At 40.4% G+C, this 12149-nt stretch overlaps 1 protein-coding gene across 1 annotated transcript; it reads right to left on the bottom strand.

The window, feature by feature from the left end:
• Positions 1 to 532: 532 nt before the first annotated feature.
• On the bottom strand, positions 533 to 10978 carry PNN (pinin, desmosome associated protein). Its single transcript, XM_075282803.1, has 9 exons — positions 10820 to 10978; positions 9487 to 9564; positions 8875 to 8943; positions 7956 to 8028; positions 7776 to 7870; positions 5423 to 5498; positions 3973 to 4128; positions 3187 to 3325; positions 533 to 2559 (listed from the first exon to the last, which is right to left on the bottom strand). The coding sequence occupies exons 1-9, from the start codon at positions 10930 to 10932 to the stop codon at positions 1262 to 1264; spliced, it is 2097 nt and encodes a 698-aa protein (XP_075138904.1). The 5' UTR covers positions 10933 to 10978; the 3' UTR covers positions 533 to 1261.
• Between the last annotated feature and the right edge of the window lie 1171 nt (positions 10979 to 12149).

Here is a 12149-nt window from a genome sequence, read left to right as displayed (position 1 = left end):
CCCCATAGAAATGAATGGGCTGCTGTTTTCACTACGAGCAGTTCCATTGAAGTGAATGGGAAGTACCCGCGTGTACGACTAGCTCTGCTCATGCCGAGTCGTACACGCGGGCACTTCCCATTCACTTCAATGGCACTGCTCATAGTGAAAGAAGCAGCCCATTCATTTCTATGGGGAGCGCTCGTATGCCGGCTCCCATAGAAATGAATGGAACTGTTTTATACGCCGCATATTCTGAACGTGTTTTACGTTCAGAATAAGCTGCCGTATACGTAGTGTGAACTCACCCTTATGCAGTAAACACTTCTGGAAAGTCAGGCATGATGTTCAGGGTGCTTCCCATAAAGGGCGGCATAACAGAGGCACTGTCTCCCTGTTTACATCTTGGGAGACAGATTTGCATATTCTTCCCATGTTCCCTAGCAGTGGAGCAACTATGGCTGTATAAGTCTCCACACACCTGAAAGAGTGGTCTCTCCCTAAGGATGGACGTTATCTCCATAATCTGACAACAAATAGAAATAGCCCAATACTAGTCAAAACGTATTTATTTGCACATAACAGCCGAACAATCGCAAATGATCTTACAAAAAGTTTTGAAACACATACAAAGCAGACAAAAATTTGGCTATGGCATAGACTTAAGATGTACCATACGTCAAACATGTTCTACTAAATAAAACATCTGTACACATCAGTTGTCTATTAGTAAGTATAATGTCACCCTGAGATGTTGCTCAGACCAAATGCAGAAAGATTTTGCAGTGGAGCCACTGCACGATCTCTGATAAAATAATGGAGGAAACAATTTCACATTTATACTACTTTCTATTCTATTAAAATATTGATGTTATTTCTAGGGGAGAAGGGTAAAGAATATCAAAAATTACAACCAATAGAAGGTATCTTATTACTGTACATCCATTGATTAAAAAAAAAAAAAAAAAGGTTCATTTTAGTCAACACTTTATCTGCCAATCATCTACAGGGCCAAGTATGATGTACTCTTGTACGTAAAACAAGATAAAGTATGGTTAAAATTAACGCTAGCAAAGAAGAGGCAAAGATACTGAAAAAAAATCCTTTATGCTTTTATTTATTTGAAGATCTTTGAGCTTACATCTCTGTTCGACCATCAAATTACAAAAATTATGCAAAAAGGTGAAATAAAAATAAAATTTATTGTGCTTTCCCAAACAATTAGTACCATGCTATTGTTAAGGCAGCACCATGTTCTACTAAAGTCTAGACCACAATCTTGTCAACGTCTCTTATCTTTCCTGTCTGATTTACGCTCGCGCTCACTCCTTGATGGTCTTTTGCCTGACCGGCTACCTTCAGAAACAGTCCTCTTCCGGTCAGACCTTGATGAGTTTTTATCCTTGGATCCTTTGGCATCTCTGCTGCTGACTTTAGAAGACTTGTGACTCCTTTCTGCTCCAGAAGTCTCTCTTTCTCTTCGCTTCCGCTCCACACTTCTCCTGCGTTTCTCATCTCTGACGTGCCCTCTACCTCTACTCCGGCTTCGACTTTCACTGCTACTACTACTGCTGCTACTACTGCTATCCCGGCTGCTGCTCCCACTGCTGCTGCTACTACTGCTTGAACTGCTTTGACTACTGCTGCTGCTAGAGCTACTTCCACTGCTACTTGAACTGGAGCTACTGCTAGAACTGCTGCTGCTACTACTCCGGCTCCTGCTCTTGCCTGCTTTGTTCCTGGTTCTTCCTCTACTTCTGCTCCTCTTTTCCTTATGTTCTGAGGAGGTAATCTGAGTCTGCTCTGCTTGAGGTTCTGTGTTATTTACCGATGTTACTGGAACCTCTTCTTTTTCAAGCACTGGCTCCTCTTCCACACGGTAATGAGATTCTAGTCTTGTCTGGGGCTCATAATGAGCTGGTGGATGGAACATAAGTTCTGGCTCTTCTTGTCTCGGAGCAGATTCAGTTTCTAACTCAGATTCAGGCTCATTTGCTTGTTGCACTTCTGGTTCCTCATGGATTTTACTTTCTGTCTGATCGTCCTCCCTCTCTTCACTCTCTACTTCCTTACTATGGTTAATATCATCATGTGATTCATAAACACTAGCTTGACTAGTATCCATTGCCATCTGATGCTCCTCTTCCTCCTGGTGATCCCTCCTTTCCTCATCTTCTTTTGCTTCTTCCTCAACCTCTATCTCCCTTTCTTCCCACTTACTAATCTGTGGCTCCTCTACTTCAACCCTACCCTCTTCCTCAATCTTTTCCTCAGCCCTAGCGTCATCACCATCTTCCATAAGTCTATTCTCCTGAACCATTTCTACATCTCTTAAAGTAACACTAACATCTTTCTCTTCCTCAAAGGTGTCCTCCATCTCTATGTCATTAGGCAGATTACCTGTCTCCTCATCTATCTCATGCCGAGCCACCTTACCATCTTCTGGGTCCTCCTTCTGTTCTTCATTTTCATCGTCATGCTTCTTTTCTTGATCTTTGTCTTTCATGGAATGGCGCCTAGGCCTAGCTTCCATTTTATTTAACTGTTCTGCAAATTCTACTCGTCTACTTTCAAATATAGCTAAGAAAAGAAAGTACAGTTAGCATTGCAAATTGGGAGCTCTATTTTTTTATCAATCTAATAAATACATCTATGATGTGCAGTACCTTAAAACAGACCTCCAGTTATAAACAACTTTTCATAAATGAACAGTACAGGTGAAAAACTTTTTAAACTCCTATTAAATATCTATTTCTTTCGCCACCTAGTAAGCTGTTCTCCTACTCCATTATCTTCAATCTGACTGCTTGTTTACGTTAGATCAGTCTTCGTATTCAGCCTTACACATAAAGTGCTATGAAGCAGGGACAAGTTGAGGAATATTCTCCTGCTAGCTGGTTAATCAATTTATTTTCTAAGTCAGCATACTTGCAGTATCTTATCTACAACCTAGCCGCGTTAAAAACCAAGGAGTAGTAGATTGTTACAGCAGCAATTATTTATGTGTCTTTTTTATTATCATCAACCCTATTTTTTTTTCATAAACTAATACGGAAAAAGTAACTGCCTGAAAAGTGGAGAAATATACATTTCTTTAATAAGATATATTGCAAACATTTATTACCACCTATACTATTTATGATAAATGGTTTATAACTGGAGGTACGCTCTAAACATTCATGCTGCAATTGACAAACACAAACTTACAATTCAGCTTTTTCTGCGACTCTTCGAATAACTTCTGAGTTGGTGGACACATTCTGCCAGGGATGTAGAACAGGTGGGGTTTGGTTTTGGTTCTTATATACTTGATAATTTTCACATTGTGTTCATTCCATTCTTCTTGCTGAAATGAATGAACACACACATTAGAAACAATATAATCTAGGACTGGGCGATTAAGCAGGCACCTTACTTTGGTTACAATTAATAGGAATTATTTACGACACTCTCCTTAAAACTTGCCCCTTTTAAAGTATAAGCATGTGTTAGGAAAACCTTGTGAGAACTGCCTAGTGGTTCTGTCCTTACTGAACCAGAATTGTCATTATACTCTGGGGACCTGTGATTGGGCCTCAGTGGTACATTGAATTGTTACACAGATGCAAGTGTGACCGATGTCATCAAGCTTGAGTCACAATGCCATGTAACAACTAAGGTCCTATCATAGGTCTTAGTGTTCCTTAACATTCAGGAGCCTGGAAGAAAATGAAAACCAATGCGGGTGCCATGGGAGGAGAGTTACATTCCCCCCCCCCCCCTTTTTTAAATGCTTGTATTTAAATACATGGTTGCATGCTTTTATAAATGCATGAGCCTCAGCCAATTATACTCCGGGGTCTGAAGAGACATCAGAGTAAAATAGCAATTCTGTGTTCAGCCTGATCGAAATGGCAGGCAAAGGCTTGCAAATAACGTAATAACCGTTAATTGCCCAGCTCTGATACAGCCCATCATATACAAACACAAAGATATATAGATATAATTGCTCACCAAGTGTGCCAATTCAACTTTCTGCTCCAATAGTCGCAATTCAGTCTGTTTGGCACGTCTTTCCTCAAAAAGTTCTCTCCTCTCATTTTCCACCTGTTTCTTCTCTTCTTCTGCCTGCACTTCAAGCTTTTGTTCAATTTCTTGCCGTCTTTTTTGCTGTAAGTAAATACGAAAACATTTATGTGATAACATCATTAACCCTATAATGACCTTCGAGCTTTAGATGTTGGCTAGAGATGAGCGAGTAGTATTCGTTCGAATATCGAAACCTATTATAGTCTATGGGAAAAAACGGGCATGTTGCTCCGGTTTCCATGGAAACCAAAGTTTGATACCTTGGATCCTCCAAGTTCAGGAAGTAGCAGGACGAGGAGGTTTTTGCATTGAATTCAATGGAATTTTCCCGCGTGGTATTCGACCGATACGAGTATTCGATCGAATACTACTCGCTCATCTCTACTGTTGGCCAATCCCCATTCCAAACAGAGATGCAGATGCTGTCCTCAATTTAATATTTTATTCTATAATGCTATTTAAATGGGCAGTATCAGTAATGGATAGGGGAAGTGGGAAACTGTTCCTTATTGTGCACCCCCACAGTCTGAAAGAAGTGTAAACTGTGCTGCAACCATAAGCAGCAGAAGAACTGTCAGGACGTCATGTATGAAGGCTTATACAGTCATAGAACAGACTGCCCAGCGAGACCCTGCACATATTTCAACCTTTCTTTAAAACTCAGGTATTTTTAAAGTACATTAGATTGGTGTGCTTCCTTGCTCCCTATTAATTCCCCAGGTTTCTGGACAGTCTCCCCAACTGTTTGCCCCTTTTCATCTGTCTGCTTATATTTTACTTTGTTACTGTAGATCTACAAGTCCACTACTTTGATTCTGATCTTTGTATCTGTTCACCTTGTAATGTTCATGCTGTAAAAGAGGACCTTTCATGTCCTCGGACACATGCGGTTATATATCACTATAAAGCCGACCGGGCGCCAAATTCATGAAAGTTTCTCTTTAAATGGCTGTCATTTAATAGGTTTTGAAACTAAAAGGTGTTTACTGACCAAAAAAAAACAAAACATTTTTGTACTGATGACCTACGCACAGGAAAAATGCACTTAGAGCAATAAAACCCCCTTTCACCACAGCGTGACAGCTGCAGCCCAAATATGTACCCTGAGTTGTATAATCATTTATAGCACTACAAAAGGTATCAGAGTAACCACTGACCAAACAGCTGCCAGGACTGCTAGCTGAAAAAGAATACATGATCACAGTTATGCTGCCTTAGGGCAAAAAGATTGGAACAAAGGCTTTTAAGTGAATAAGCAGAGAAACAACTGTTTCTGGAAGCATTGCCGTATCTGCCAGATTGCCTGTTTTTCTTCTGCACATCAAGACACCAGTGATGTATGTAAATTTACAGAAAGAAAAATAAATAAACTTACTCTCTCTGTGGCCACATTGGATTCTTGTTTGAATTTTTGAAGGGTGCCCATCAACAGGCCAAATATTCGCCGATTTCTGGGTGGCAAAGAAGGTACACAAAGAAAGTTTATTAAAGTTCTGTCTTGCACATGAAAAATGAAACCACTGTTATTTATAACTATAGTCAGCTGGTAAGAAAATAATTAAGAGTTGCAAACACAAATAAGTAAAAGAGAAAAAAAAACAAAACAAGAGAACAACCCCCGTCCAACTTTCTTCATAAGCTGTAGCAAGCCATTAGAATCCTCATACACACAACCCAAACCCATGTCTACAAGCCTTGTTGCAACACATGTTGTCACATGGCCCCTTCTAAAGGCAACATCACCACTAAATCATATCATATACATGGAGGAGCTGGGTGCTTGGAATGAGGGTGCCTGGGACTTATTTAGCAAGATGTGGAGGTCATTAGGACTGGAACCCCATTAGGTTTTTAACTGTTATGAACTGGATATCGGTTCCTCTACACCAGGGGTAGGGAACCTTTGGCTCTCCAGCTGCTGTGAAAATACAACTCCCAGAATGCTCCATTCACTGCCATGGGAGTTCCAAGAACAGCAGAGCAAGTATGCATGCTGGGAGTTGTAGTTTTGCAACAGCTGGAGAGCCGTACGTTCCCTACCCCTGCGATCTTGCGTTTGACTTGTAGACCAGTAACTATCTAGAGGTAGTTTCCCTTCATTTTCCAACCTCCTCTCCCTTCCCCTTTCTACCTTCTATTCTCTTTTTTTCCCCTTCTTTCTTTCCTCCTAACTTCTGGTTTGGGCTATTTTCTTTACGTTCCGTTGAGTTGTCCAGTTGCTGAGTTTTTTTTAACTTTACTTTTACGTATGTTACCTTCACATATACTTATGGTTGTTTCAGACCCTTGCTTTTTATGTTCTTGCTTTTTATGTTCTCGGTGTCTATTTGGTGTGCTCTTTAATAGAAATTTGACAACCATTAATGTGAATACTTGCTACATATTGCAAGTGATCTCTACAGAGGATATTAGTGTTTGTAGTGTTAATAGGTAAAACACAGACAAAGATAAATGATATTTTTAAATGCAATTCTGCATAACAGCTCATCTACAGCAGTTCTAGGGTTTTTATTCTACTGCTAAATGAGGACACTTGAGCATACCATATAAAGAAGTCAGAACCTTTATATCAATATGGGCTCACAGGAAGGGCAGTGCCAAGCAGTTCTTCTGTTCTTAAAAACCGTGTAAATTATACCTGCACTATGAAAAGATTTTTCCCCGAGTAGCATTATGTAACGTGGTGCTCGAAGACATTTCCTACATGTATTTTTGTATTTTGCTTTTGTTTGCAGTATAGAGATACCACTTGTGTATTATTTCCGTTCTGTGGATATAAGTGAGATTATTTCCAAAATCTGACACCACTGTATATGAATTCATGCCATTTCTTGTACTATGACATAACTGTGCATTAAAAGTATGGTGAATTGCCTTTCATCTGATTCATGTGCTGTAAACTTCATTCATTATATTATATTTGTACTGCAACATCAGTGTATATATTATTTCTGCACCAAGACATACTCTGCGCATTAACTCACTATTGTGACCCTTTTCTTCCTATTTAAGTAGGTTTGCATATTAAAGGGAGTTTAAATTTAGGCAAATTTCCCTAATGACACATTGGAATAGCCTTTAGAAAGGCTATTCTATCCCTACTTTTCTTTATCTTTTGTTCAACGCCATTTTTATTCTTATATGCAAATTCTGTGCAAGGAACACATGGGGCGTTCCCCCTGTGCTTCAAGCACAGCAAAGTCATCCCCAGCATTCTGCCTCCTCTTGTTGCTACACACCCCTTCATGCGAGGGCATCCTCCTCCTCTTATTCTTTGCAGCAGCACTTATCACTTAAGCACATGAAAATCATGTACTGTAGTGAGAAATGCTGCTTCCAATGCAGCAAAGAACAAGAGGAGGATGCTATTCCAACATGTTGTTAGGGAAATTTGCCTAAACCTAATGATAGGCTCCCTTTAAGAGCTTATCCGCCCGTCAGACAAGGCACGGACGCTATTGGAAAGTGCTCTTCCAGCACTAGATTCCTGTACAGTTTCTAATGAAAATCTCACAGAAGAGTGCAATTTTCCAGAGCAAGCTACGAACAGACACTCAACCAGAAAAGAACTTTCAAGAGCCCGCAATACTACAAATTAACCTCAAATCTCTTAATTCTGTATACAATCTAAAAAAGGTGCCCGATCGTATATATCCTGTAAGGAAATATTACAATTATTAACAGTAATATAACCTATTAAGAAGATTAAAAATGAATAAAGATTCTACCTTTGTTTTCCTTTTTCATCCATATTCTGATCTTGTATAAGATCTCGGCGGGTACGTTCTTTGGAGGTAGCAACAACAGAGGATTGCAACGCTGGCTGTTAAACAAAACAAATTGAGCTTAACCAGAAATGAAGGAAAGAATTGTAGATGCTAAAAATATTAAAAATAATAAACACTTACTTTCTTATCATCCTCTTCCTCAGCGTCGCTTTCCTGGCGTGACTCTCTCCTCTGTCGACGCTCCCCACCCAGCCTGGAATATTAAAAAAAGTTATTTAACATCTGCAGTGGGGGTTTTTGTATTCTATGTGTGTTCGTGTATTATACTTTCAGATTCGTGCATGGAGAGAAAGAACAGACTCTAGTATTATAACACTAAAGTATTCTGATGAGGCAAGTAGGAGAAAGCACACAAGAATGGGACACTGGAGGGTTATCAGGCAAAAGTTAATAATTCCCAGAATCCAAACACAATATTCAGAGGGTGTCAACACAAGCATAAGTAAAATAAATCCAGGGCTGTCTTTGATGCCAGAAAAAGTTACAATCAAAAGCCCTTGTTGGGAGAGCAGCAAATTCTCAGTCTCTTCCATGTGACCAGGACATGGCCTCAGCTCCTGGTTCTACACACACACACAATTCCCCTATACACCCTTAGGTTAAGTCCAATTTGGATAGTTTCCAGCAGATAAATATACAGACACCGCAGGAGGGGTCTCCAGCATACTAACAAATGTTAAAAGCTTGCATTCTCCAGACTCAACAGAAGAGTAATCAAGAAAGACCAATATCATTTATCTAGGATGCATACAGGCAATACATATAACAGTACACAGAGACAAAACCCACATCAACTAATAGAAATATAACTAGAGGCAACAAAATATCACTTGGGATATGGAGACTGTATCATAACGAATTGTGATTGAAGTTAGAGTTGGCAAAAAGTTACCAATCCCCCCCCCCAAAAAAAAAAATAAATGTTTGTTTATTTTTATTTGCCAAATACCCAAGTGATACTGTCTGAACAAAACCTTAAAGAATAAAGTACCAAACAGAAGTATAGAAATCTGGAATTAAGACAAATGGTTAACTTTACCTGCTCAGTGCACCTTCAAAGTCCCGTTGTTTGGCTGGGGGTCCTCCTCCTCCATCTGAGAGTCCACGCCTGCAAAGAAAAGAATTTATTAGGAAACATACAGCATTGAATACATGCAAAACATAATGCCACTAAGGTAGTAGTCAAACATACATTAGATCCCATTGGATTTGCCTAAAAGAATATCACTGATCACAACATGACATCCCATTATAAGTCACTGTGGATCAGCCAGGAGTGGTACATGGATTGGGTACTTTACTGTTACATATAGAAAAAACATGGGGCAAAAGTATACAGAGTCAACAATGGCCAAAGCACTCAGACTACAGGGCAACAGACAACGGCTTTAAATTTTAGCATCCTCTTGAGACAGAGAAGAACAGTACTAAAATATTATGTCATATTGTTCTGAAGTGACTATAGACACGCTGACACGTAAACAAATGGGTTCGTGCAGTGTGTAAGACACAGGGAAGGGTGGTAGCGCTGGAAATTCATAGTTTACCAGACAAAGGTCAATATGTTTGCAGCAGCCATGAATGGACAGAGTAATACCAGACGTCATACTAGAATACTGTTATGTCTATATTATAAGCAAAGGGTAGTTACCGTAGCACAATGCCACCACGGCCTCTACCTCCAACCACATTTGGGCCTGTGATAGTCATCCGTCTTGTTGGTGCCGGCCTAAGAAAGTAAGTCACAAGAGATAAATAAGTAAGACAATAACACTTAAATACATCCTCTCATGGCAATGTTAGTGTACCCACAATATTAGTGGAAACAAAACTTAGCCCCTTCATTTCCTTTCACACAACAGTAGGAATCTCAGCTGGGTAAGTAATGGTATGTATACCCCTTCATTGTATGTGGGTGGGAAACCTATTTGCATGAAAATGTAGTTTTAATGGTGGTTTTGTTTGCAATGGTCTGAGATTGTGAAGATACTTTCCACCAAAAGAAGACTTTACATTGAACAAAAAATCTATTTTAATGGAAAAACAAACGTGTTATCTAAACAAAGCAGATCCCAGTAATCCATTTATACAAGTCATATGTGCAGGCTAAGATTATACAACTGGATCAAACTTGTATGGCAGTGAAAGTCAGTTGTCACTCGGCCTCATTAAAATCAATGTATGAATGGGGTATTCATAACTGTTTTAATGGACCACCAAAAAAAAGGTCATGTCCTGCTTTACTTTTACGGATCCCTCAACAAACTTAAATTTAGGAGAGATCTGTGAAAATTGGTGCCCCTAGGGTGGAGAACAGCCATGAAATGTGTTTTCATCCAAAGTGATCCGGAGCCACAAAATTGACAAGTAGAGGGTCTGTCCTGAGTTTTGCACGAAGCTCATTGCTGCATACAAAGGCCTGTGATAATAGATGGCCTGGGATAAATGAGTCAGTGTGCTAGAACATGGTTGTGTGCATAGAGCCTTAATCTGCAGCCTACTGGAGTACGAATCACCATACTGATGAGTAGCTGCATGTATCTAAGTGAATATCACCGCTCTCTGTGCCCATTATGAGCTGGTATAATTCTGATCCCCTGCACAAGGCCCATTCACTTCCATTATCGATCATAACAACTGCTGCAATTCTCTGGAAATAATGTTGGCTATCAAAACCTGCAACTTCAATAACTTCTGACCAGTAATCCCATTGGAGAACCCATCACGTGGCTGATAACAGAGAGCAGCTGCCACAAACAGAACTACATGCACCCCAATGAGCGCCAGGATTGCACTCCCCAAGGTCATGGCAGGCAGTGTACGATGCATGAGCTACAGAACAGCAGGCAGACACTACGCTATCACTAGCAGCACCAGACACAGCGTGGCCACAGACGTGACGGGGACTCGGGCCACGCGCCTCATGTCCGCCCACAGCCCGCCATCCTCCCACACACACCGCACACACACAGCGCCCTCCATACCTGTTATCATTCGGGTCGCGGCCAGTGAGTTTACGGATATTCTCGTCCACATTTTTCAGACTCTCCTTCGCCTTTTCCAGTTGTTCTTGTAAAGTGCGCACGGCTACAGCCATCTTGTCCGCCCAACTCGCCTGAGAACCACTTCCGAGGTTACACAACTAAAAAAGCACACGACCTGGCGAAGAGAGCCGACCATGAGCGGAAATGACGTGAGAGAACCGCGCCCGCCGGGATTGACCAATAAGAGGAGGGGGCGTGGCGTCCACTTTTACTGACTAGACGCAAACTCGGGATTGTATTGGCTCTGCCTCTCTAGATACAAGCAAGCAGAGCAAGGAGAGAGCAGGCACCTTGTTGCCCATGGCAACCAGTAACCACGTTGTCGGTTTCCTGTTCATCTTATAACGTTTATTGCTTGCTATGGAGAACAAGGACAGTGTTTTCTCAGGACAGGGGAGAACTTGCAGACAGGCACTTCAGATGAATGGCCCCCATTTTTAATAAAGTTGTGCTTGGGCACTCTATTCATGTTAATGGGGGTGCCACAGATAACAGATCCCTATTTATTTTATTTAGCATACTTATATGGCGCCATCATATTCAGCAGCACTTTACAAAGCTCTTGTCATTACTCACTGTCCCAAGTCAGTCTTGGGAAGAATATGCAAATCTGTCTCCCAAGATGTAAACATGGGAAGAATATGCAAATCTGTCTCCCAAGATGTAAACAAAAATGTTTGTTCTCGTACCGTGTTAGCCAGTGGGTAGGAAATATAAAAAAAACTTGATAGTCTTCAGTAGTTTTTTAATGGCTAACTAATAATGATGACAGATTACAACGTTTCGGAACGTCTAGGCTCCTTTCTGAAGTAAATTTAAAACCATTTCTGAAGGCTGCATATTTATACACAAAAAATGGGGCACATAGGGATAGAATTCCAGGAGGAAGAGGGGGTAGAGGGTTGTTAGTAATTGGTACAATCAATGTAAAAATTAAATTAAAAAATTAATAAACAAAAAATGGAGATTAGTAGGTAACTATCAGGGACGTCCCTGATAGTTACCTACCTATCTCCATTTTTTGTTTACGTCCCCAATAGTTACCTACCTATCTCCATTTTTTGTTTACGTCCCCAATAGTTACCTACCTATCTCCATTTTTTGTTTACGTCCCTGATAGTTACCTACCTATCTCCATTTTTTGTTTACGTCCCCAATAGTTACCTACCTATCTCCATTTTTTGTTTACATCCCTGATAGTTACCTACCTATCTCCATTTTTTGTTTACGTCCCCGATAGTTACCTACCTATCTCCATTTTTTGTTTACG

This window comes from Leptodactylus fuscus, chromosome 7 (assembly GCF_031893055.1).
Source record: "Leptodactylus fuscus isolate aLepFus1 chromosome 7, aLepFus1.hap2, whole genome shotgun sequence".
Classification (NCBI taxonomy): domain Eukaryota; kingdom Metazoa; phylum Chordata; class Amphibia; order Anura; family Leptodactylidae; genus Leptodactylus; species Leptodactylus fuscus.
The sequence above is the reverse complement of the archived record's forward strand: the minus strand, read 5'-3'. Positions and strand labels throughout refer to the sequence as shown.